The sequence below is a fragment of the Cricetulus griseus genome (assembly GCF_003668045.3).
Source record: "Cricetulus griseus strain 17A/GY chromosome 1 unlocalized genomic scaffold, alternate assembly CriGri-PICRH-1.0 chr1_1, whole genome shotgun sequence".
Classification (NCBI taxonomy): Eukaryota; Metazoa; Chordata; class Mammalia; order Rodentia; family Cricetidae; genus Cricetulus; species Cricetulus griseus.
In genome coordinates, this window is record NW_023276807.1 from 203540480 (window position 1) to 203567327 (window position 26848).

Genomic DNA, 26848 nt, shown 5'->3' on the forward strand with positions numbered 1-26848 from the left:
CATGTGGTCCTTGTCTTTCATCTAAATATGTAGTGGTTGAAATTTTGAAGTAAGTTTCTTAGGTCTTAAGAGGGATTTGAGATTTTCTGCCCAAGTTGTCTACCCTAGTTTCTGTAGGATGAAAAAATTAAAAAAAAATTTCTAGTAGTTAGTAAAATACAGTTGCTTACTTCATCTTTTTAGCTTATGAATAGAATTAAAAAGTTTAAAGAAAATCAAAGCATAGTTCATTTTAGATTAGCTTAATAAAATCTATGGATAGAGATGATCTGGGAAAGCATTACATTTTATTATGCAAACAGGAAAGTTTTGGGAGACAGTATAGGGGAAATCCTAATATTCCAAACAGTGTGGATAGTTCTATGAAATTAGAACTTTAGGCCTAAAACAGATGTTAAAATTTGAAGGTGTAAGCACTGGGAATTGAACTTCAGGCCTCCTGAACAATTCATGTAAGTTTTACTTGACAGTATTTGTGTATCTGTAAGAGTGCTGTTTGGGGGACTGGTACATAGAGGAGTGAGCACAACTCAACTGCTGTTCTAGTGCAGGAACCTGCAGCACTGTAGCACGTCAGAAGGGAGGGGGGTGTGCAGAATGAGGAAAGCAGAGATAGAGGAGTAGTCTTAATGGGAACAGCCAAGGGGTGTTCTGAGAAGACAGCATTTGAGCAGAAACCTGGAAGAAGACAAAAAAGACACAAGTGAATATCTCTGGGAAGCATCAGATTTTTTTATATCAGCAAGTGTCAGAGCTGGCATGTAGGATTGTGTGTGTCATGTTGGAAAAAGAATCTAGTTTCCCATTAAACTGAGTAAACACAGAGGAGAGACAGGTAAGCAGAAATGGAAGTGGGCCCGTCTTCTGGAATTTCTGAAGAGTGTAGTGTGGAAACAATAGGATGGGAACTGGGGAACATGGCCCAATGATTAAGAGCTCTTGCAGAGGACCCAAATTGGATTTCCAGCACACAGTTGTGGGGGATCCGATGTCTTCTGACCTCTGAAGGCACTGGACATGTATGTGGTGTACTGACATATGTGCAGGAAAACACACACACACACACACACACACACACACACACACACACAGAAAAGAAAAAAAGGTGATAGGATAAAGCATTTCTATTTTGTTACAATGCAAGAAGATAGGCAAGAGAGCAAATTGGAGTTGAAATAATGGTGGCTTATAGAACAGGGTGGCAGCAGTAGACAGTGGCGAGTAGTAGTTGGATTCTTGTTAAAGTTTGAGGGCAGACCCAGTGGGATTTGTGAGGAAGGAAAGGGGCCAAGAAAGAGCCAAGGATTTTGATGCTAACAAATGGAAAAATGTTTCTGTTTATTAAAATGGGGAAGATTGTGGAATGTGCAAAGAGAATCAGAATTTTTTCTTTGGACATGCTGAGTTTGAGATGTTTTTTGATATGTAGCTGGATAATTAAATAGCTAGTGTACAAACTGGAGAGACGTTTGAGTTGATGATTTGGTGAGGCATATGGATAACATAGAGAATGTTAATGGAATGAAGGAGACTAGGTCCCAAATTGCTTGATGTGCCACAGAACATCTTTAAACTCAGAATACTCATGAAAACATTATGGTAGGGTGTATGCTGGACCACATGTGTAAATTTAAAAGGAGCTATGGATTATGCTTGCATGCATTTCATGTATTTCTGTGGGGTTGGGTTCAGCAGTGCACCTAGTAGTGTTTGTCACACACAAAAAAATAGTAAGCAAGTAGAAAATTATCATGTCAGCCAGGTATGGGGGTTTACACTTGTAATTCCAAGTCTTTTAAGGTGAAAGCAGATGGATTGTAAGTTGAAGGCCATTTTTGATATGCATGGATGCTTTGTCTGCAGGTATGTCTGTATACCACATGTGGGCTGTACCTGTGGAGGCCAGAGAGGTTGTCAGATTCCCTGGAAGTGGAGTTACAGATGGTTGTGAGCTGCCAAGTGGGTGCTGGGAATCGAACCTGGCTCCTCTGGAAGTGCTTAGCCCTCTCTGAGCCCTCTCTTCAGCCCTGACCACTCCCCCTCCTTTTTTTTTTTTTTTTTTTAAGAGAAGGGGCTGGGAAGATGGTTTGGTGATTAAGGATGTGCTGTATCTATAAGGGGACCAGCTCCCATATCAGGAGGCTCACAGCCATCTATAACTCTAGCTCCATGGAACCCAACGCCTTGGACACTTCACTCACACATGATCACATATTTATCTGTACAAGCCCTTCCCTGAGCCTCTAGACCAGTGATTATCAACCTGCAAGTCCTGATCCCTTTGGAGGAGTCAAATGATCCTTTCACAGGGGTTACCTCAAACCTTCAGAAAACATATTTGTATTACAGTTATGAAGTAGTAACAAAAATGATTTTATCGTGGGGGATCACCACAGCATGAACTGTATTAGTGTTACAGCATTAGGAAGATTGAGAACCACTGCTCTAGGCAGTAGTTTTCTAGATTAAGGTAGATTTTCTACCCTATTCTCCAGATATATACAGATTATTTTTTACTATTTTTCCCTTATATTTATTGGTGCATGCATACATGTGTGCATCCCTTTGCACATGCCACTGTGCGTCAGTGTGTGTGTGTGTAGTAATCAGAGGACAACTTTTGGGGGTTCTCACTTTCCATTATGTGGGTTCCAGAGACTGACTGACATTGGTCACCAGGCGTCTTTACCCACTTAGTTATCTTATAGCCCTAAGGGAAAGAAATTTATTTTAAAAATCAGTACAGATTGGTAGTGGTGGACAGGTGAGATAGATCTTTCTCTGTAGCCCAGACTAGCTTCAAATTGAAAATTTAAGTGCTAGGAGTACAGGTTACAGCAGTACACCTAGCTTCCAGAAGTTCTTTCTCATGTATATTATCCTGTTCCTGGCTTTGTTTTTGAAATGTGTTCTCATACAGCCCAGACTACCCTTGAACTCACAGTGAAGGATGATCTTGAGCCGATCATCTTGCCTCTGCCTTCCAAACGATTATAGGTGTGCACCACCATGCTCGGTTTATGTGTTGCTGAAGGTCATCCCAGGGCTTTATGCATATTAGGCAAGTACTCAATCAAAAGAGTTGCATCACCACCTTTACCCTGTTCTCAAGGCTTAAAAGCACTAAAAAAATAATTCGTTTAAATATAGATGGGCAGGGAAACAAACCACTCTGAAAGGCAGGCCCCATGGCCAGGAATAGATGGCCAGTACAAAATGTGGCATCTTTGGAGGTTCTTTGTCAGGGCTTGTAGAATATTACTTTAATTGTGTAAAACTATGTTACATTTGTTAATGCTGCATTTGTTTAATTATGGAAAGATGTGTTGCTGTTTCACCTTGCCTGTCTAAGGCATCTGATTAGTCTAATAAAAAGCTGAACAGCCAGTAGCTAGGCAGTAGAGGGATAGGTGGGGTTGGTTGGCAGGGACAATGAGAGAAGGGAGAAGAGAATACAAGTGAGAAAGAGAGGGAGATGCCTGGAGCCAGGCAACCTCTAGCCAGGCAGACACAGAGTAAGACACACAGAATGAAAGAAAGGTTAAAAAGCCCCATGGCAAACCGCACTTGAAAAGCCACAGGTTAGTTTATAACAGCTAGTGGGACAAGCATAAGGCCGAGCATTTTTAAAGGTACAGCTTTCTATTCAATAATAATTTGAGTGAAAAATTAAAAATACTTTGAGGCGTTACATAATTTTCTTGGATTTGTAGAAATGTGGTCCAATTGTAGGGGCAGAAAAATTAAACATGGATCTTTGGAGGAGGCATTTTATAATCAAAAGTCTTTGCGAATGTAAAGACCAAAAGACAAATTCACAATGATATGATCTTTCCTAAAAATTAGTATATACAAGGTTTTTGCCAGGCATGGTGATGCATGGTTGTAATCCCAACACTGAGAAGTGGAGGCAGGAAGGTCAGGAGTTCAAGGTCATCCTTGGCTGTATAGCCACAAGGCCATTTGGAGGCCAGCCTAGACTATGGGAGACTCTGTCTCAAAACAAAGATTTTTCTCTTGCTTCTTGAACCTTCTTTTTTTTTTTTCTGCATTAGGAAACATTAATTTCAGTGGCATTTTTCTTTATTGATCTCCTTCTTTTCCATATTAAATTAAAAATAGCTATTTCTACTGCTTGCCTTACCTAGGTTTTGTTTCTCTTAATATTGTCCTTCCCTTTCCCCTCTCCAAATGAGAGCCTTCAGAAAGGCAGTATGTGTGGTTTTAGACTTATGGCTTTCCCATAAGTGTGCCAGAAGTTTGTAACTAAGAGCTGGGTGTGGTGGTACATGCCTGTAATCCCAACACTCTGGAGGTTGAGACAGGAGGATCATGAAAACAGTTTACAGCCAAGCAGCATCATATAGGCATGACATCATTTTTTTTTATTCAAATATAATTTCAGGGCTATAAACTCTGGAATTCCTCTATACTCTTGCTAATATGAAAAACTTTAAAATTCAGATTTTTAACCTGCTTAGGGGTGGGTTCTTTCTGCATTATTCCATGTTTTCCTACGATTTATTTCAGATCTGAGACTTGAAGGGCTGATTTGACTGTATACCATAATTGGCTTCGGTCCCCAAGGATGTCCCTGTTTGTTTTGTCTCACTTCGATAGCCTGATGTTTGACATTTAACTGGGTTTTCATATTGTCTTCATGGGTTTTGTGTTAAAAAACAACAGCCAAAAAACCACACCTTATTTTGTGACCTGGTTGGCTGCTAAGGAGCTTGTGAAGTCTTTTGCCTGAGTCACTCACTCAGGACCATGACTTTGGTAGCTAAAAGATAATTAAGCTTCCAAACTGTGGGACTTGAAGAGGAGAAACGATTTACTTGAACATCCAGATTATCGGCTGGAATTGTTTTATACTTGTTAAATGACATGGAAGAAAAAACCCTCAAAGCTAAGCATTGTGTTTCTAATAGCTTAGTCTGTGCAGACTCTTAGCAGATGCTTCCTTTTTTAACATGACAGCGGTGTTACAGATCTGGAGGAGGTGTGCCTTGGAAATCGCTGCTTTCTTTGTGGTTTTTATTAACTCTGGTGGTTTATATCTGTTAATAGCTTTTCCTACACTGTTTTCATCTTCTCTTGTGCTAAATGATTGCTAATCTAAAGTCATATGCTATAAATTTGAGTAATGAATTCCATACAGAAGAAGAAATTTATTGATTTTCTTCCATGTGTACAAATTTCTAGTTTTATGTTATATGATAATATGTGTGCTTTTATAACAAACACACACAATACTCTTTTGATAATCAGTTTGATTAATACTGGTTTGAAACTGGGACACAGGCGTATACATCCATCAAGCCTGACTAGGTGTGGCTATAAGATAACCTGAGTTTTTCTCTTAACTGCTGCTGAAGTCTTCATTTGCACACTATTGAGCCTTCATTTCACCCTCATGAAATCAAGGCTTTAGTGCATTGAAGTGTATCTGTCTTTAGGTGTAAGATAGTCCCTAGAGAATTCAAGAACTAAAAAATGTGACACTTAGTTATCTTCGGGTGCTTAATATTTTTCTTAACTGTACATTCTGTTCTAAGGCAAAATAAATGTTACTTTCACTCAAGGAATTGACTTCCCTATTTCTCCCCCCCTTCTTTTTTTTATTTTCTTCTTTCCATCATCTCATGTGGCCCAGACTGACTTTGAACTTGCTATTAGTTGAAGAAGACCATATACTCCTGAGCCTTTTTCATGAATGCTCTGGTTACAGGCTTATGGTACTTGTGAGCCTGACTGAAAGACTTGGCTTTTAGAGGGTTGGTTGAGTGTGAGATAGGTCTAGACCTTCCGTTCTCATAACACTGCAAGTTAACTTCAGTTTTGCTTCCAGGTAATGTTATTTGTAATCACTGTAAGCTTTTTTGATAGAGAATTTTTTCCTCAGATTGTCTTACATAAGGTGTCTAAAACTGAGAAATAAGTGTTGTTTCAGATGTGGTGGGACTAAGTATTAGTTCCTGAATTAAACTACATTGCTAAATGTTTTCATTGTGGGGATTTGGTATACCTCTGTTTATATTTTTATTTTTTAAAAATTATATTTTTTTATTTTAAAAAACATGTTACATTTGTTTCATTATATCAGAAATGTTGATCTATGATGTGATGGCTCTATCTGTGACTGTTGGGATTGCCCTAGGTAGGTTTCCATTGCTGTGATAAAAACACTGACCAGAAGCAACTTGGGGAGGAAAGGGTTTATTTGATACATACTTCCAAGTCACAGTCCATCACTAAGGGACAATCGGGGCAAGATGATGGAGGCAATAACTGAAGTAGAGACCACGGAACAATGCTGCTTCCTACTTAGGGCTTGCTTTCTTAGATAACAATGAATCACCTGTCCAAAGATGGTACCGCCTACAATGGGTTGTTCCCTCTTCCATTAATCAAGACAATGCTCCACAGATACGTGCCACAGGCCAATTCTGATGGAGACAATTCCTCAATTGAAGTTCCCTCTCTCTGGTCTTAAGTTGACAAAACTAACCAGCACAGTGGTCTTGAGCTGGTGTCATTTTCTGAGTGCTTACCTCCTTTTCTGCATAATGGTTGCATGAGTACAGGTGTTGAGGGGATGACATAGATGTGCTACCATCAGGACCACTAACAGTGGAGAAAGAGGATCAGCTGGCAGAGTGGCCCCCAAGATAGAAGTGATTCAGCAGCAGAAAAAGCTAAATGAGATGTTATGAAAACTATGGGTTTAAAGCATCCTTACTAAATATTGAGTGTTGCTATGTTTAGGGGAGGTGCGTGGGGTTGTGTCTGTGTTGCCTTTTTACTTTTCCCAGTGGCATACAATTGACTACAGAGCAATGCAAGGGAGTGGCATCCTGTCTTAGGTATGGAAAGGAAAAGGTTGAAACTGTGCATCATAAATTCCAGCATTTTGTTAGCTGTGATTATGGTTGCTTATTATTTATAAAATGGACAATATGGAAGACATTTGTAAAGTTTTCTTCTATCCCCTGGCTTTTCCTCCTCCATATGTGTCTTCTGTGCTCTTTTTCCTTTGAGAGATTCAGCTTAACTTGCTCACTTCTCCTAGGACCTAGTAAGAGAGACCCAGAAGAGCTCTGGGCTATACCTAGGCATCCTGCTTCCATGTCCCCACTTTTTGGTTTTTTGAGACAGGGTTTCTCTGTGGCTTTGAAGACTGTCCTGGAACTAGCTCTTGTAGACCAGACTGGTCTTGAATTCACGAGATCCACCTACCTCTGCCTCCTGAGTTACCCACATTTTTTAAGATATATATTTTTATTATTTCATGTGTATGAGTGTTTTGCCTGCATGTACATCTGTGTATCACATGTGTGCCTGTTGCCCAAAGAAGTGGTGAGCCTCTGTGTGGGTGCTGGGGATTGGACCTAGGGCCTTTACCACAATAAATGCTATTAACCAGTGAGCTAACTCTCCAGCCCCATTTCCTTACATTTTGAAACTAGTTCTCAGGTCCAAAAGGTTCCATAACTTCCCAAAACAGTGTCACCAACTGGGAGCAACTGTTGAAACACAGGAGCCTAGTCTGGGGGGATTTTTGCATTCAAACCATAACAATATGCTCTGCTTTGGCTGGCAGTGAAGTTTGATCTTGCTGTCAGCCTCCTTTGTGGTTTGCTTTGTTAGTAATAGAAATACTAAAGGGTTCTGGATGTGATCTCTGCATACTTTCTAATATTCCTGATGAGGTAAATTGGGGTTTTCTGTTGAAGTTAATAATATATATGTTTTAAAAATAAATATAAAATTCCTATGCAGAAATAACCAGGACATGATAGGACACAGCTTAATTATATTTTATAACATAAACCTCAAAGTATTTTTTTCTTCTTCTTGGTATTCTCTTCCTTTGTAGTCTGGGTGTTTAGGGGTCTGTTTATCAGAAAGTTTATTTGTGCTGATAATAGTTTGGCTTTTTTATTAAAAATCTATGTAGATATGCCTTTAGACAGCTGTGTTTGGCATAGTACAGAATCATAGGGGGACCTTCCAGTGTTTCTAGTTAAAATTTGGTGTCTTTATTCTTTAAAAAGCAGCATTTGGGGCCTTTGTGAGTGAAGAGGAGGTTGCTGAATACCTACATAACTAGACTGTTCTATTCCAGAAGCTACTAGCAATATGAAATTTGTTTTTTGTAATGATAACTCCGCCAGCTGCCTGGGTTCTGCTGCCACTTTAGGGCCCTAAATAACACACAGTCTTATATTAGTTACAGTGCTGCTGGCCAATGACTAGGATTTCTTATTTGCTAGCACAGTCTTAATTATCAACCATGACTACTAGTCTATATATTGTCATAAGGACTTATGTGTCCTCTCTTCCTGGGATCACATGGTGACCGCTCCCTTTCCTACATTTCCCAGAATCCTCCTCCTCTTCTAGTCTGGCCTAACTTGCTTTCCTATTAGCCAACAGTGCTTTCAACCAATAAGACAAACATATACACAGAAGGACCTCCCCCATCAGTTTTTCTCTGTTTAGTTTGACAGTATAAAAACGTAAATGCCGGCTGGAAAGATGGCTCAGAGATTAAGAGCACTGACTGCTCTTCCAGAGGTCCTGAGTTCAATTCCCAGCAACCACATGGTGGCTTACAACCATCCGTTACGAGATCTGGTTGCCCTCTTCTGGTGTGCAGTTATACATGGAAGCAGAATGTTGTATACATAATAAAATAAAGTTTTTAAAAAAGTAAATGCCTTTATTGCAAAAGCATTTGTTTTCGCAAAGCTGGTGTCCAGAACTTTCTTTAAAATCTGACATTGCATAGGGATATTTGAAGTAACTAGAACACTGGGGAAAGCCACTACTTCTGCCAAATGTCTTTGCTTTGCAGGAACATAACCAAGATTGAGTGACTGTGTCCTAGATAACATTCTCTATTTCTTTGCCTTATTCACCTGTCATCTTCCAGGGAGTGGGGGAGGTATAAGATGAGGAAATGATGGAAGGGGTTTCATTATGGGGTCATTGTCATTCAGACCCCCACACTGGAATTGCAAGTCTACACCACCAGGCCCAGCTAAGAGCTATTTTTAGTTAACTTATATTTCCTTTTAGAGAGTGAAGTAAGATTAAAGGAAAACAATCCAAATGCATTGTGCTTACTGATAGGAACCTTTGTACAGCTCATTTGGTGATATTATATAACTCATTTGACATTTATGACTACTGGTTGTTCCATATGGGTTTATTTAAACATGCACTATAATGTATACTGGACTATATCTTAAGGGTTTAATCCCTAACTATGTAGACACAAACATGCACACTAGTGCTCGCTCTCACATGCACACCCTAACACTATGTATAAAGAAATGACCTAGGGGGCTGTAGAGATGGCTTAGTGGTTAAAAGCACCGACTGCTACTCCAGAGGTCCTGGGTTCAATTCCCAGCACCCACATGGTGTCTCACAGGTGTATGTAACTCCAATTCCAGGGGACCGGACATCTATGGCAAAACATCAATGCACATAAAATAAAAATAAATTTTTAAAATTACCTAGGCAGGAGATGATTAATGACTGTAATCCAGCAATTGGGAGACTGAAACAGGAAGATTCTGGGTTCAAGACCAGCCTAGGATACATGGTAATAATAACCCTGTTTCAAAAAAGCAAACAAGTCATAACTTGGACTATTTTAAATGTATTTGAATGAGTGTTTCCACTGCATGTGTCTGTGTGTCCCATGCATGCCCCACTGCAGGAAGCCAAAAGAGGCTGTAGGACAATAGCAAGCCATCATGTGGTAATCAAAACTGGGTCCTTTGCAAGAGCAGCCTGTGCTCTTAACTGCTGAGCCATCTTTCTAGCCCCCCCAAGAGTTATTATAAATATTAATTAGTAAATTTTCTAGCCCCCCCAAGTGAAATAAGAGTATTAATTGTATCTAGCTAAGTTGTCAGTGCTCAATAAAAATGACTAGGTTACTTTGATTTACAAAATAATGTCTTTTCTCTTTCCCCACATGAGTGAATGTGAGTAGTCATGGTTCTTGCTGTAAGAAGATATTTGTAAGATAGTTTAAAATAGCATGTTTTTGTGTTTAAATTGTTACATGTACCTTACATTAAATTTGGTAAAGAGTACTTAAATAAGATATATACGGGTACTCTGTAGGTGGTTTGTTTATAGTATGTAGACTGGAGTACTGACTGTTTAGAGCCTACCAGATGCTCATAAAGTGCTTGCTACAAGGCATGATGACCTGAATCTGCAACAGAGATCCCACATGGTAGAATGGGAGAATGGACTCCTGCAAATTGTTCTCTGACTGCCACACATGTGCTAAGGCACACATTCCCCTTTCCCCACGAATACATACACATAACTTTAAGAAAAAGGAAGGAAGGAAGAGAAAGAAAATCCTATGTGTTTTTAAGAAGTCAACTGATTGAACCAGCGTTGGTGGTTCATGCCTGTAATTCTTTCACTATAAGAAAGCTCTCAAGTTCAAGGCCAGCCTGAACTATAGTATGAGAACTTTCTCAAAACAATGTATCTTGAGCTTTCTTTAAAAGAAAAAAAAAAGAGAAAGTGGTTGTCATTGACCATTGTCACCTTTACTTCAGTTCTTGTTTATTACTTGATTTCCTAGTGTCTCCTTGTCTTTCTTTTTAAATTGCTTCCTAATTTACTTCCTGTTCAGTTTTCAGTAATGGGTGTGGAATGGAACAAGAACTTACGTTGGTGACCATTGTTTGAACCCGGAAGGAGTAAGGCATCTGTGGGACTCTGGGTGCAGAGCTGCCTCACCCACCAAACCTCTCTTCAAGTCAATTAGCCTATCGGTCCACACTGTGTATTCATAATGAACATTTCAGGGCTCATTTACTCAGTGTTTCCCAATGTACTTACTTCTCTTTTTAAACAGCAAATATAGGAAAATTGAGCTCTGTACAGAAATAAGCTCTGTACAGTAAGTTCTGTACAGTAAGTTGAGCTCTGTACAGTAAGTTCTACACGATGAAGCTTCAGTAGTTTATTACCTCACTTAGCCCAGGATGGCCTTGAACTCCTGATCCCGTTTTTAACTCCCAAGTGCTAGCTAGCATCATGTGTTTGTCAATTCTTATTAACAGGAGCTCTTATTAAATATATCCTCTCTCACCTTTTTCCTGTTTGAGTTGGAAGTTGTCTGAAGAATCAAGATTTTTAAAAAAACTGTTCTACAGCTTTCTCATGGTCCAGATTTTACTGTTCTGTGTATCCCTCGGGTGGCTGATGTAATTCCCTTTCTCCCATGTTTTCCTGTAAATTGGTGGCTGGTTCTCCAGGGCTGACCAGATTGCAGTTGGTAGGTTTTGTTTTTGAAAGTGTTTTGCTCTCTCACCAAGAGTCCTTTTAATGTTTTATTGTGTTTCAATTTTGTAATGTTAGCAGTGACTTACAAGTTCAAGACCTTAATACAGTACACACACTGCAAGATGGGCGTAACTGCTTCTGCTATTTCTTCTTTCTCTTAACCACCGAGTATGAGGAACTACATGGCTGGCTTGAACTGTATTTTTATTGTTAGTATCCTTCGTAGCAGTGACAGGATTTGGTGTTATAATATGACTGGAGGAGGACCTTGGCGGATTCTATGGTGGGCGAGGGACAAACACACCAAGCAGACAGTTAAGTGGGATGTTTTATTAGAGAAAATGAAGGGAAAGGGGGTTGAGAAGAAAAAGATGGGGAAGAGAGAGAAAGAGAGGAAGAAGGAGACAGGAAAAGTCCTGTCAGGCCCTTCAGAGGAACAGCTGGAAAGAGAGTGGAAGTGGGTGGAGCTTTTCTTTAAAGAGACCTTTGCACCTGAGTATCGAAGACTATACTATGTCGGGATGGAGCAGCCGGGGTACTACCTGAGTGCATTCTGCCAGGTGACTGGGGGCGGGCCAGCGTAAAGCCTAAAGCCTAACAATTGGTGTTAAGATTTTCAGTAGAGTATATATTGAGTAGTTGGTAGCAGTCCAGCTTCAAATTCCCTATAATTTGTCTAGTTAGGGTGCTGTCTTCGACTACTTAATGCTCATTTCTCAGCTTGTTAGGGTTTAGTTTGTGCTCAAATTGACATGCACTTCTCTACTTGGATACTGTAAGGAGCTGTTTTAAGGCCTCACCTGCTTGCTTTTTCTTGTTTTCTTTTTCTACAGTGCTGGGGAAGTTGAATGTAGGGCTTTAAAATGTTAGCCAAGTGCTCTGTCATTGAGCTGTATACTTAGGTTTTTAAAATGAATTCACATGCTTATTTTCTAAAATATGATTTCTGGGCTTGATTCAGAATTTGAGCAGTAAAGTCTAAAATATGTCTGGACTAATACTAGTACAGGTAGCTTTGACATTACTTATTGAAGGCATTGGTTTTATGGTTTGTTTGTTTGCTTGCTTTGCTTTGTTTTTTCAGGAATGGGGACTTTTTCAAGGCCTAGTCTTGCCTAGTACTTGTTTTGTAGCCCTGGCTGGCCTCAAACTCATGACAATCCTCCTTTGCCTTGGTATCTCGTATGCTAGGATTACAGACAGGCGTGTGTGTGCCCCTCCTCCTTTTGTAGAAAGAAGGTTCAGAGAATACTATTTGTTAGTTTTTCTATTTTACAATAAGGTTTTGCTTCATAACTGCTCATTCTCCATTTGAATAACCCAGGCATCTGGAGCTCATTTGGAATCTTCTAGGGCCTTCCCCCATAGTCTTCTGTTAATGTTTGTAACATGACGATACTTTTGTATCATTTGAAAGAATATAACCTGAAGTCTAAGAATATGTCCTGAATCCTACTCACTGATGAAGTATTTTATTTAAAGCAAATAGCTGAACGTGGCAGCCCAGAAAGTAGAGGTTGCCAGCTCAGTGACGTAGGCAGTTGTTTTCCCACAGCTGCTCTCAAATAATCACTCAGAGGCTTAATATTACTTATAAATGCTGGCCAATAGCTCAGGCTTAGTACTAATTAGCTCTTATATTTTAAACTAACCCATATTCCTTATTTACACTCTGCCTCGTGGTGATACCTTTATTAGCATGGCACATTCATCTTCTGCACCCTCTTTGTCTGACTGGCAATAACTCTGACTCTACCCTCCTTCTTCCCATCAGTCTCAGTATGGCTTTCCTGCCTAACTCCTGTCTGGCTACTAGCCTGTCAGCTTTTTATTAACCAATGAAAGTAATACATATTCACAGTATACAGGAGGATTATTCCACAGCACAATGACATTTCTGTTTGATACCTTTGCCTTTATACAATCTTACTGCTTTTCTTCTTCCAGAACGGGTTTAACCTCAGTGCCATTTAAGGATAACCCAAGTCTTTAAAATACCTTTGGACTGTTGGTGGGGTTAGAGAAGATAAGTTGAGACAAAGTGTAAGTTTTTAACATTAACTTATTGTGATTTTCTTTTTCTTTTATGTGTATGGGTGTGGTGATATATTGTTTATGATCTAATAAAGTCACTGAAGATCAGAATGCAAAGCTAGCCATAGCCATGGAAGCTGGACAGTGGTGGCACACACCTTTAACCCTAGGACTCAGGAGACAGAGACAGATAGATCTCTGAGTTCAAGGCCACCTGGGCTACATGAGAGTGAATCAGTCTAAAAGAGAAACAGAGCTCACGCCTTTAATCCCAGCACTAGAGAGATATATAAGGAAGATGCCAAGGGTCTCATGTGAAATTTAGTTTCCAGTCACAGGGAAGACAGGATCGCCATTTCAGCCTTGGTTGGCTGCTTTGCTTCTCTGATCTTCAGTGACTTTATTGGAGCATAAACAATATGTGGCAACAGGTGTTTTTCCTGCCTTTATGTCTGTGTACCACATTAATGCAGTGTCGGTGGAGGCCAGAAGAGGGCATTGGATCCTCTGGAACTGGAGCTACAAATTGTTGTTAACCACCATGTAGGTTCTGGGAATCTAACCTGGGTCCTTTGGAAGAGCAACCAGTGACTTAGCCATTGAACAGTCTGTCCAGCTCCTAACATGTGTACCTGCCTACCTGCCTGCAAAGTGGTGCTTAAGGAGATCAAAGGACAACTTTTGGAGATTGCTTCTCTCCTTCCACCATTTAGGCTCCAGGGATTGAACTTAGGCCGTCAGGCTACTGAGCGATTTTGCCAGTGCAGAATTTGTTTCTCAGCAGTTTATCAGCATTTTAAATTTTAAGTTAATTTTAGAAAATAGTTGTGTAATTAATGTTTCTAGTGAACACACTGATTTTATGTTGTGCTTCATTATGCTGTTCTAATGCCTTGGGTCTAATACAAAGCCATTGAGCTATTCTGGACAGTAGAATGGATAGCACATCAGCACCCCTTTTCTGTAAAGGCTACGGCATATTAAAATACATTATTCAAATTCAACAATTTGGAGCAAGGAAGGCTTTGGGGCAATAGTATTAAACTAGTCAAATACATCCACTACCTTGTGAAGCTAACATGCACAATTGCACAGGCAAAATATGCCATTGCATATCCATTTCTCCTTTGCAGAACTGTCTGAGTACATCTGGATGCCCTTTGAGGAAAGTCAGAACATGCTGCTTTGTAGAGAAGTACAAGGCAGCTTTTAGCGTTCCACAGCATAGTACTTTGTTGGCTGGGAGTTTGGTATGCAGAAATATGCAGAAGTGACTTCTACCTATTACATATTTTCTCTTTTTATCCTGACCTCTGCAGCTCACATTATGCCAAATTGTAGTTTAGATTGTATGTATGTGTGTGTGTGTACACACATGCATGTGAGCATATGCTTGTTGTGTGTGTGTGTGTGTCTATACACGTGTGAGGAGGACTGAGGAATTACAGGTTTTGTTCCTTAGGAATGTTCACCTTGTTTTTGGAGACAGGCTCTTTTATTGGCGTGTACATCCTCAGTGCTGAAGTGCATGTCACTATGTCCAGCTTTTTTATATGGGCCCTGGGTGTCAAACTCAGCCCTTGAGCTTGTAAGGCAAGCACTTTACAAACAGAGCCATCTCTTCAACCCCAGTTTAGCTTTTTCAAAAGACTAATTTTCTTTTTTCCTTTTACCCCATAGTTAGTATTTAAAATTTATTAGTGAACTGATGATTGCGCTGCCTCACATGCTTTGGAGAATAGCTAAATATGAGCACGTTCCTATGCCTTGTCATTATCAAGGCAATCTCAGTTTCAAGCACTGTGTTTGATTAAAAATATTTTATTCTTTCTGGGCTTTGGTGGCACATGCCTTTAACCCCAGCACTCGGGAAGCAGAGGCAGGCAGATCTCTGTTAGTTCGAGACCAGCCTGGTCTCCAGAGTGAGTGCCAGGATAGGCTCCAAAGTAGTCTTGATTGTGTGTATACCCATAAACACACATGTGCTTTAGTACATGAGGTCAGAGAACAACTGATTCTCTTCCTCCACAGTGAGTTCCAGGGAACAAGCTCAAGTTGTCAGGCTTGCTTGTCTTTTAAGAGACTTTTTATTTGATATTTATTTTTTAAGAGGGTCTCGTGTACCAATCTGACCTTGGACTGTGTAGCTGGACACTGTCTTGACCGTCTAACTCTGTGCCTTCACCTTCCAGTTGTACCACCTTGTCCAGGTTTCTGCAGGGCTAGGGATCAAATCCAGGGCTTCCTGCATGCTGAACAGGCACAATGCCAGTGAGTCACAGCCCTGGCTCAATGTTTGTTTTTAATTTTGATAAACAAGTGATCTGTAAGTTAGAATTCCATGACGTACGTCTGCAGACCCTGCTGAACTCTAGAGGGGTGGTTTGTGAAGATCTTGAAACAGTGACAGATTCGAAGACATGTGCCATTTCCTCAGGAGTGGTCAGGTTTCTTTGATCAGTATGTCAAAGGATTTGCTGACTAGAAAAAGTTTAGATCACTGTACTTGATAAAAAGGAGATTTTAATTAATATGAATGATAACATTTTTCCTTTCCATATATATTTTTCAGTAAGTTAGAAGTTTGTCTACATATTCTCACATGAGGTCTTGAATCTTCTTGGATTATATAGAGTTTCTATCAGTTAACTTTCCTGTTTTCCTTCCCTCCCCCCTTCCATTTCCTTGTTTCTCCTTTCTTCCCCACTGTCTCTTTCCATCACTATGTAGACCAGGCTGGCCTCAAACTTACAGAGCTCTACCTGCCTCTGCACTTCCCCCAACCGGGGATTAAAGGTGTGTGATCTATTTGTTACTTTTCTTTAATGTTAGGTGTTATGACCCCCTCTATTTGTCTGTTGCAGCCCTAGCCCTCAGTACTTCACAGTGTAACTACATTTAAAAGGAAGGCCCTCAAGAGGAGGTAACAGTGACTTAAAATGAGGCTTTGGGAGTCAAGTGCTAAATCAGTAGAACTGCTGCATGTGCCTATTTCATTGTCCCATGGAGTTTACCATAAGTTACTTACATTCTGAAAATTCATTGTGTTTGGTCTTCTTTATGGCATAGAGTTCATGTAACAATTAACCTTGAGTCAAGTGGGCACCATATGTTTCCAGGCCCTTCTCCTTGTGGCTTGTTTACCATCAGTTAAGAGATAACAGGGCCGGGCTGGTGGAAGCCTCCAAAGTCACAAGAGAAAACCCTGTCTTGAAAAACCAAAGAGAGTGGAGAGAGAGGGGGGGGAGAAAGAGAGAGAGGGAGAGAGAGAGAGAAAGAGAGAGAGGGAGGGAGAGGGAGGGAGAGGGAGGGAGGGAGAGAGAACGAGAACAGACTTTCCCCCTATTATGTGTTACTAACCACTTAACCACCCTGGGACAAATCAGCCATAAAGGCTTTGGTGAGTGTTCCTTTAAAACCATGTGAGACAGGTAAGGCCAGGTGTCTATGGCCCCAGCTACATGGATGGTAAGAGGATATTGAGTCCCTAAGTTCAAAACTAGCCTGAGCTACATAGTGAGACTGTCTCTCTCTCTCTCTCTCTCTCTCTCTCTCTCTCTCTCTCTTCTCTCTCTCTCTCTCTCTCTGGTTTTCGAGACAGGGTTTCTCTGTGGCTTTGGAGGCTGTTCTGGAACTAGCTCTTGTAGACCAGGCTGGTCTCGAACTCACAGATCCACCTGCCTCTGCCTCCTGAGTGCTGGGATTAAGAGACTGTTCTTAAGCTGAAAGGGAAAGAAGAGCTGAAGTGCTCCCTTACAAAGCCATCACCTAGTCTTCTGGAGCTCATTTTAAGAAGCTATTTTCCCACACACAGGATGTTTTTAGTGTTCTGTGGGAGTTGAATGCATTCTGTCCGTGCTTAGAGATATGGGGTGCATCTTTTTTGTGTTCCTCTGTCTGGATTCACACCCTCCTGGCCGTGGCACCATTCCCAGTTAACAGCGGTGGAGAGTCTTGTGCCTTCTTGAAAATTACTGGTCTGATAAGGTCTGTTTCAGTTTGTCACTCTTCTGCCATGCATGTTAGAAAATGACCTCATTTCAGAGATAAAAGCTCTTTTGATAAATGCCCTCAGAACCCTGTGTAACTCTGTTTGTACTGCAGACGAGCCTAGACATTTAGTTGTTACTTCCATATTTTGTTTGAGGCCTTGATGTGGTGTGCGGGCTGGCCCTTAGCTCCAGGGCTAACATAGTCTTACCTCATCCTCCTGAGTAGCTGGACTGCAGGCGTATGCTAGCATGCCCAGCAGCCACCTGTGGTGGGCGTTTTAAATTTGGTTTTTGTTTTGTGTTACTATGTAGTTCAGGCCAGCCTCTCAATTCTTGATTCTCTTGCCTCAGTGTCCTAAGTGTTAAATTTACTGGTATGAGTCACCACATTGGGTTTCCTTTTTTTGTTGTTGTTGTTGTTGTTTAGAAAGAAAAATGATCTAAGAGGTTCTATATGTTTTAAGACTTAATTATTTTTACATTATGTATATGAATGTTTGTCTGTATATATGTATGTGTACCACATTTATACTGTATATATGTATGTGTACCACATTTATACATGATAGCCTTAGAGACCAGAAGATGGCATTAGTGGCTCCTCTGGCATTGGAGTTAGAGAATCCAACTCTCATCCTTTGCAAGGGCTCCAAGTGCTCTTAACCACTGAGTCATCTCTCCATCCCTGAGCTTGCAGTTTTAGTCTTAATCATATATATATATATATATACCACAAAGGTCAGAAGATGGCACTGGAAATTGGATCCCCTGAAATTGGTTTACAGATGAGCCACCATGTGGGTGCTGGGAACCAAACCCTCTGCAAGAGCAGCCAGTGCTCTTAAGCACTGAGAGCCTCTCCCGCCTCTTCCCAAACATCTGTGAGCTGGATGAAATTAGATAGCATCTAACCAGAATGCTTCGAGCTTTTGAAAACTAGATGTTGGCCATCACTGCGTGAACTTGTCTGAGTCTGAGTTACTGGATTGTTAATCTTACCACAGTCCTACAAATCCAGTGTGATAGATATGCTCTCCCTTACAGCCAAGCTCCTGAAAGCCTCTCTCATCAGAACTGTCTGCTTTCCCTATTGTAGTTCCTCACAGTGGGTCACCAAGGAGTCCACCAGCAGCTGGTACTGTCCTCAGAAAATTGGTCCTTTCCCTTCTTCTAACCATAAGCCTTTTAATCACTGAATATTTACTCATCAACATTTGCACTGTGTTGTTACAGAATCTATCAGTGACTGGTCCCATTTTTGTTTCTTTTTGGTTGAGATAAAGTCTTGGTGGGGGCGAGCATACATGTGTGTATCAAATTCTTCATCCTTCTACCTCTGCTTCCCAGTTGCTGTGTTTGTATTGTAGGGATGCCCTACCATATTCTGTATATACACATTTTTCTACTGTAAAAGCAATATACATGTTTATCATGCAAAATCTTGGGAGACTTCTATTGAGACAACTTGTTTCAATCTCTTGTTGAAATACTTAGTGGTAACTGTCTTCCCCTTTCTTCTTGTCTACCTGACCACTGTTTTACAGGCACTCAAGCCGCACATTTCTGAGAAACTGAACTTAACTCTCTGCCTTCCCTTCTGCAGATCTGGCCAGCCATCCAGAGAGGAACCATTCTTCATGCAGTTGCCGAAGCCATACATTTGAGGACCCTTGATGCTTCTCCAGCCTCTTAACTGTATGAACCGAGAATCTTGCTTGCTTACGTACCATCTCTCTACTGTTATGATCCTAGCTCAGACTCTTGTTAGCTGCATATCCCCAAACATCTTCTTTTGAGCCTCTTAGAACTTTGTGTGTTTTCCTTCAAGGCTTTAGCTTAGAAAGTAAGAGCCTCTGAGACCTGTTTCCCCTCGAGCTCAGAACTGGTAGCCTCACCTCTAAAATGCCCACCCCCCTCTCTTCTTCTCTCATAGACTCTCACGGCACACATGACATCCTATCACATTCTCTTGTAATTGTTTACTTTTCTGTCACTTGTGTAGTGGTGACTGTGTCTCATAAGTATCCAGTCCGGATTGGCTAGTAATGCTCAGTAGTTAGAAGGAAATAGAAGAGTATATAGTCATGTGAATGAGTTCTGAAGCTGTTAGGTTTTATGGATCTTGTTGCTTTATAATTGATTAGTTATGTGATTAGCTTTCATCTTCCTGGCCCCATCCTAACAGTTCTATAAATAAGCGGGACAAAACAGGAGTGAAAGCTGGTACATTGGCTGGGATGGACTCTAGCACTCTGCCTCTCTTGTAGCCACCAACAGTGCCACAGAGATAAGATGGTACTAAACCTAGCAGTTGTGCTAGGGATGCCGAAGAGGGTATATTTCAATTACTTATAGGAACCAGGGAGAAGAAATCCAAGTGATTGAGGTTCTGGCTTGCTAGTGTGGGTACCTGAGGCTGTCATCAACTAGTATTGGGTTTTGAGGTTCCTTACTGACATGCAGGTGAGCAGGTCTACCAGGCTCGTTAGGAAAAAGTATGCCACAGAAAATGGCAAGATGGAGATTCATCCATTAGAGCTAGGAATGGTTGGTCATCTAGACATTACCTAAAAGGAATCCTGGTCTGTAAACAGGATGAACCTTGAGGAGCTCTGATGTCTAGGAGCTAGGAAAGAAAGCAAAGCCTGAAGGTTCTGTTAAGGGATCCCAGCAGCTGAGGTGAAAGGCTTGGGCAATAGGACACCCAAGACACAAGGAAGTCCATCTTTGTTTACCGAGCTTAGGTAGATGCTTCAGCACAGACCACTTCCTCAGCTTCCTGTCACACAGTTCTGCCTCACTCCTATTAGCTCCCCAGCCCAAAATCCAAAGCCCTATCAACACTTAACTGTTGGCTGTCACCAAAGTCCCTTCCAACTTTAGTTAAGATTTAAAACAGAACCTGGGCCCAATCCTGGGGAAACTGATGAATGAGCATGTCTGAGGGCCAAAGAAGCTGCTATGTAGGTAGGTGCTGTATAGTTTTGCATTTTATTGAATTACAAGAGAAGGAGGGCTTGATTATAGCAGACTTTGTTTAAAACAGGGTCAGTGTAGCCGAAGCTGGTCTCAGAATCACTGTGTAGCTGAGGGTGCCTGACTCTTGACTTCCCACCATGTCAGTCCTAATCCTCCTGTCTCTGTCTCTACATATGGTGCTGGGATTGTAGGCATGAGCCATCATGCCTAGCTAGTTAGCCAACTTTCACAATAGAATTTTGAGACCCGGGGTATAACTCAGTGATAGAGTGCTTGCCTCGCACAGATAATGCCTAGCATGAACAAAGTTCTGACTAAGTAATGAAGAGACTGGCAACCATAGAAACCTAGCTGGAACTTCCCCCTGTGCTTGTCTCTAGAGTGGGATGGAGTGGGCAAAGTGCTGCCATCTGTTTTTATTTTTGGTGTTTTTGTAACAGATGTCTTGGTACCCGAGTTATATCCTTAATTCACCACCATTTTCAACCAAAACTTAGATGTTTGTAGTCTAAGTCTCACCAGAGCCTAGGTTTTTGTCCCAGAACTGTTAGGTCCACCAGGGAAGGGGAAAGTTCCCACTCCTCCTCCAGTCTTCAACCAGCAGCAACACCTAAACATGGTGCCTCCTGGCCCTTCCTCCCCAGCACTCAGGTGGATCGTGGACATCTTTACTCCCTCACTTCCTACTTTGGGTTACCTACAGTTTTAATCTTGCTTAAACTGCTGATTCAGTTATTATTAGTAGAGTGGACTTTACAGGTTTTGTGTAAACAAATGCCTTCCCTAATTACACTCATTTCTTCTCAAATGTCTCTGTAAGTAATAGTACCTGTCCTAGTTAGGGTTACTATTGCTCTGATAAAACACCATGACCAAAATCAAATTGTGGAGGAAAGGGTTTGACTTACAGTTCTGTATCACTGTTAATCACTGAGGGAAGTTAGGACAGGAACTCAAGCAGAGCAGGAACCTGGAGCCAGGAGCTGATGCAGAAGCCATGAAGGAGTGCTGCTTACTGGCTTGCTCATCATGGCTTGCTCAGCCTGCTTTCTTATAGAACCCACGACAGGATGGCACCACCCAAATGGACAGTGCCCTCCCCTATCAATAAAATGCCTTAGAGGCTTGTCTGCATACAGTCTGATCTTCTGGAAGCATTTTCTCAGTTGAGGTTCCCTCCTCTCAAATGACTGTAACTGTAGCAAGTTGACATAAAACTAGACAGCACAGTGCACAGCACCTAAAATACTGTGAGGGTACAGGGAGACAAAGAAAACATTAGCATTGTATGCAAGTTTGAATTTATTCACAGGTATTCTGTAATGAAATCATTATGTGATAATTTACTTTTTCCCTCTTTGATCTCCATTGCTTTGATTTCACTTACAGGAGGATAGGAAAACCCAGCACATAGTTAGCTCAAAGAGAGAGCACTCAATATGATGACTCTTTTTTTCTTTATTTATATATCATCGTGTTCTTGAAGAATTCTTGATGGTTCTTTTGGGAAGACTAAATTCTAGCATATGACAGAAAGCTATTAAAATGTTGTGGTACAGAAAGGGAGAGAAGCTCTCTACAGATGCTTAGGTTATGAGCTGTCAGAGAGCAATCAGAAGGACCTTGTTAAGATCTGCCACAGGGTAGAGATGGCTCTATGTGTAGAGGTGCTTGCCACCAAACCTGGAGACCTGATTTGATCCCTGGAATTCACATGGTGAAAGGAGAGGACCGACTCCTGCCAGTTGTCCTCTGACTTCTCTATATGTGCTGCATGGCATGTGCCTGTGCTTATATAGAAATCAATGTAAAACATTGTTTAACAGCTGAGACTGGACTGGAGAGCTACATAAGTTAGATTGAAAGAGAAAAGACAACTTCCACACTTGGCCGTCAGCACTGATACCTAAAGATAGTTAAAGGCTGCTGCATTAGGCACTCGTAAACCCATGTGAAGGATTATACTTCATTACTGCCAGGATGCGTGTCTTCAGTGATAGTCTCCATGCGTACATAGGTCTGCAAGTGTAGCCTCCTCCCACAGACCTGTGACTGCAGGCCTTTATTTTGGTTGGTAGGATTATTTTTCCAGGAGACCAGACATCTCTAGAAAACATACTTTCTTCAATCCCAGGGAATTTTTGTGGCAAGGGCTAGGGTATGTGTCATTGGATATCTAGTGTTTCAACCCTTCAGTTAACAAAGAGGAAGCCCCGAGCCCGAATTGTATTGCCCCTGTCTAGTTACTTGGTGATAGCAGAGACGAGGACACAGACCAGTGTCCACTAATCATATTTCTGTCTCATTTCTGAAATGCCTTCGTCCTTGCCCCCTGGTCAGGAAAGAAAGAGGAGGGATCATGGCTTTTGTTTTGTTTGTCTAAACTAATTCAAACTTTTTTAGAATTAGTAAGGAATCTGGGCTCTATGTTTTATTTAAGAAAGCCACAGGAGATTTAACACAGATTTGACACTTGACCTTAGCTAAAAGGCCAAGTAAGATGGGTAGTTCATATGAATAGATTATTTAGAAAGCCTAGATTAGTGTATAGATAAAATATACCGCAATAAGTGAAAAGTTACAGGCAGCAAATGGTTGAGGAAATACTTATTTTTACATGCAACTGGTAAGATGCTAGTTGTGATGACCTAGAAAGATAATGATTAAAAATATACTAGGAGCCGAGAGTGGCTGCCACACCTTTAAACCCAGCACTTTGGGAGACAGGCAGATCTTTTGTGAGTTTCAGGACAGCCAGGGTTACATACTGAGATGTTGTTTCAAACAAACAAGCAAACCCACCCACCACCCACCCATCCACCCACAAAAACACACACACACACACACACACACACACACACACACACACACACACACACACAATAAATAAATAAATAAATAAATAAATAAATAAATAAATAAATAATAAAGCCACCAATCTACTAGGATTGGGCCTGGTATGCATGTCTGTTGTCCCAGCATTTCGGGAAGCTGAGGCAGGAGAATCAGCTTGAAACCAGCATGGGCTATGTAATGAGACATTATTTATGGGGAATAAAATGGGGAGGGACCTGGGATTATAACTCGGCTGGTAGAGTACATGCTTAGCATCTACAAAGTCCTGGGCTCAATCCCCAATACTGACTTTAATCTTGGAATTATGGAGGCAGGAAGATCAGAAAGTCATAGGCCAGCCTGGCCTAGGTGAAACCTTATCTCCTAAAAACAAGACAAAATGAACAATCTAAGGATTCATTTACGTTAACCAGTAGCCCTAATGAGCTGAAATGTGACTTTTGGCAAAGACTTTAGAAGTTGGGAAGACAAATTTCTCTTGCTAGAAGCTGTACCTAAGTCAGTTTTGTTCTGTCCTGTTCCAGGGCATCTGTTATGCACCTTAAGCCATATTGGAAACTCCAGAAGAGAGAGTGCCCTCTCGAAGTCAGCAAGGACCCTCTGAGAACTCCTGTGAGCCACCAAAACGCTATCAGTGATGAAAAGGGCAAAGTTAACTACATGAAACCGACTGTATTTCCTTCAGCCTCCCTTGTCAAAGCCTCGTGTAGAAAACCTTTTGGGATCCTTTCTCCAAATGTTCTATGCAGTATGAGTGGGAAGAGTCCTGTGGAGAACAGCTTGAATGTGAAAGCCAAAAAGAATGTGCCGTCTGCAACAGTACACCAGAGTGAAGAAGAAGGACTGCCTGGTAGCTGGGCTATTGTCAAGCCTGGAAATACGAAGGAGAAAATTGCATTCTTTGCAGCCCACCAGTGTAGCAACAGGATAGGATCTATGAAGATAAAAAGCTCCTGGGATATCGATGGGAGAGCCACTAAAAGAAGGAAAAAATCAGGGGATCTTAAGAAAGCCAAGGTACAGTTAGAAAGGATGAGAGAAACCAACAGCCAGTGCTACCAGCCTGAGCCGTTTGCATGTGGCATCGAACACTGTTCTGTGCATTACGTGAGTGACAGTGGGGATGGAATCTATACTGGGAGGCCTCTGTCCGTGATACAGATGGTTGCCTTCCTTGAGCAGAGAGCCAGTGCTCTGCTAGCTAGCTGTGCGAAAAACTGCACAAATTCGCCTGCCATTGTGAAGATTACTGACCAGTCCCGAGGTGTGCTACCTGCGCCCTTCTCTGCTCCAGGAACTTGTGAAGAACCCACAGAAAAAGGAAATCCTGAGGCTGGCAGATCACAGAGCGAGCCAGTCCGTGTCCTTGACATGGTAGCCAGGCTGGAATCCGAGTGTCTGAAGCACCAGGGCCAGCGGGAACCGGGGACCCTGTCACGGAATAACAGCTTCCGTCGAAATGTAGGCAGGGTGCTGCTCACTAATGGTGCTCAGGCCAGTGACCAAAGTGGAAAAGGCCCCGCAGATGTACCCGACACCCAGGTACATCCCATGCAATCCGTGTCTGTGGGTGAAGGACTGCCCACAGCTGACCACTGTTCTGCCAGTGACCAGGCCTGGGATGGTATGTCTCAGGGCTGTCCCTCACCAGCAGGTGTGAGCTCCCACATGGACAGCACACAGTTAGAGCCAGGTCAACAAACAGCTGCGAAAAACTGCAACAGGCACGACATAGAAATGACAGATGAATTTGATGAATTGTCCTTTTCTTCTCACACCTGTCTCCAAGCCTCTGAATTGCCCACAGATGCCATCAGTTGTATGAGTAGAGCACTTGTACCACTTACAAACCACAGTCCTGATCAGAGAAAGGAACCTGTGTGCATCAGCATCACGGTGTGCACAATAGAGAAGGAGCAGCCTTCTGCTTTAGACTCCCTTGAAGAGCCGCTTCCAGGGATGCTGTTTTTTCTGTCACCTGGAGAGGACCAGCAAGAATGCTCCCAGTTGAATGAACACACAGCACAAGAGGCTTCAGAGGCCAGGAAGCCTCAAGATGCTGCTGAGGGCAACAGTGTATGCGAGGAGAAAGATGTTTCTGTGGAGCCATTTGTCTCAGCAGTTGCTGTGGTGGAAAGTACATTACCAGTGCTTGAGGTGGCCAGTTGGAAGAAGCAGGTGTCTCAGGATTTCCTGGAGACCAGGTTTAAAATCCAGCAGCTTCTGGAGCCTCAGCAATACATGGTATGCCTGCCTCACCACATCATGGTTAAAATCTTCAGGTTACTCCCCACCAGGAGTTTAGCGGTTCTTAAATGTACCTGCCGCTATTTCAAGTTCATCATTGAATACTACAACATCAGGCCAGCAGATTCCCGGTGGGTTCGAGACCCACGCTATAGAGAAGACCCTTGCAAGCAGTGCAAGAAAAAGTATGTGAAAGGGGATGTGTCCCTGTGCCGGTGGCACCCCAAACCCTATTGCCAGGCATTGCCTTACGGGCCTGGGTACTGGATGTGCTGCCACCGGTCTCAGAAGGGCTTTCCTGGCTGTAAGCTGGGCCTTCATGACAATCACTGGTTACCTGCCTGCCACAGCTTTAATCGGGCAATCCATAAGAAATCAAGAGGGAGCGAAACGGAAGAGGAGTACTGAAGTCCATCTAAGAGGCAGCGGGACTGTGAAACACCTGGGTCAACCCTGAGGCGTGCGACCTCATCCCCGCCCTTTCCGGAATCTCTGCTCAGACCAGACTGCCATTGAACAGGCAGTTTTTAAACACTGAATTTGCCAGCTGTACATGAGATTCGTTCCATGGTTTTGTATGGTGGTGCCTCACATTTAACCCTTTCAGCTGTGAAGAACTCTGCCTGTTTGCCTCCATCAAGGACATCTGGAGGTCACCAGGCAGTCCCCACAGGGGGATCCTGAAGTGTTCCAGTACAGGCTGTGTATCTGGAGTGAGTGGAAAAGAAAGCAAAACCTCTGAGAATTATGCCTAAACAGAAAGTTGGGCACTTTACCTATACCTTGTATGCTTGATTCTGTGAGAATGATGTTTGCAGTGGAGTTTATGCCCTGTGGTGTTTACAGTGTATATAATGGTTGTGTTTTCCTGGGGCTGTGAAAGTGCACATTAAACCTTGAGCGCCTGTACCTGGAGACGAGTGCTTTGGCCCCTCTGTAAATAACGTGATTAAAATACAGTAATGTATACATTATGGACAGTTGACTAAACAGAATCACCAGAGTAAGACAGTATCATATAATAGTCAGATTCAAACATTGTCCATCCTTTTGTCCAGTTTAAAATTTTTTAAAAAAAATCTTCAATAAAAAATGCACATTTTAAATGGGGCCTGAGTTTACAAAGATTTGGGGGGAAGATTTTATGTGTAAATGCGAGCGGTGTTGGACCCTCTGAAACTGCTGGGAACCAAATCTTGGTCCTCTGCAAGAGCAACTAGTTCTCTTAACAGCTGAGCCATTGCAGCCCAAAGATTTATTTTGTGTGTGCCTGTGCTTGCTTTTGAGTACAAGCACCCTAGGAGGACAATGACGGCAGAGCTCCACCGAGGAGCTTGAGTTACAGGCAGTGGGAGCCACCCAACGAACTGAACCCAATTTTCTGCCAAAGTCCTCTCTCCAGCTCCTGG

General features: G+C 41.9%; 1 protein-coding gene across 4 annotated transcripts in view; it reads left to right on the forward strand.

Moving 5' to 3' along the window:
• Positions 1 to 26549, forward strand: part of Fbxo34 (F-box protein 34) — a 60738-nt gene extending 34189 nt beyond the window's left edge. For 2 of the 4 annotated variants that reach the window (XM_027386550.2, XM_027386552.1), the window contains exons 2-3: positions 18961 to 19052; positions 23717 to 26549. In XM_027386550.2, the coding sequence (XP_027242351.1) occupies positions 23727 to 25847 (2121 nt within the window). In that variant the 5' untranslated portion in view covers positions 18961 to 19052; positions 23717 to 23726 and the 3' untranslated portion in view covers positions 25848 to 26549. Of the gene's footprint in view, positions 1 to 13278; positions 13375 to 18960; positions 19053 to 23716 lie in introns of all 4 variants that reach the window. The other 2 variants (XM_027386551.2, XM_027386549.2) reach the window with 2 other exon arrangements.
• Positions 26550 to 26848: the final 299 nt, after the last annotated feature.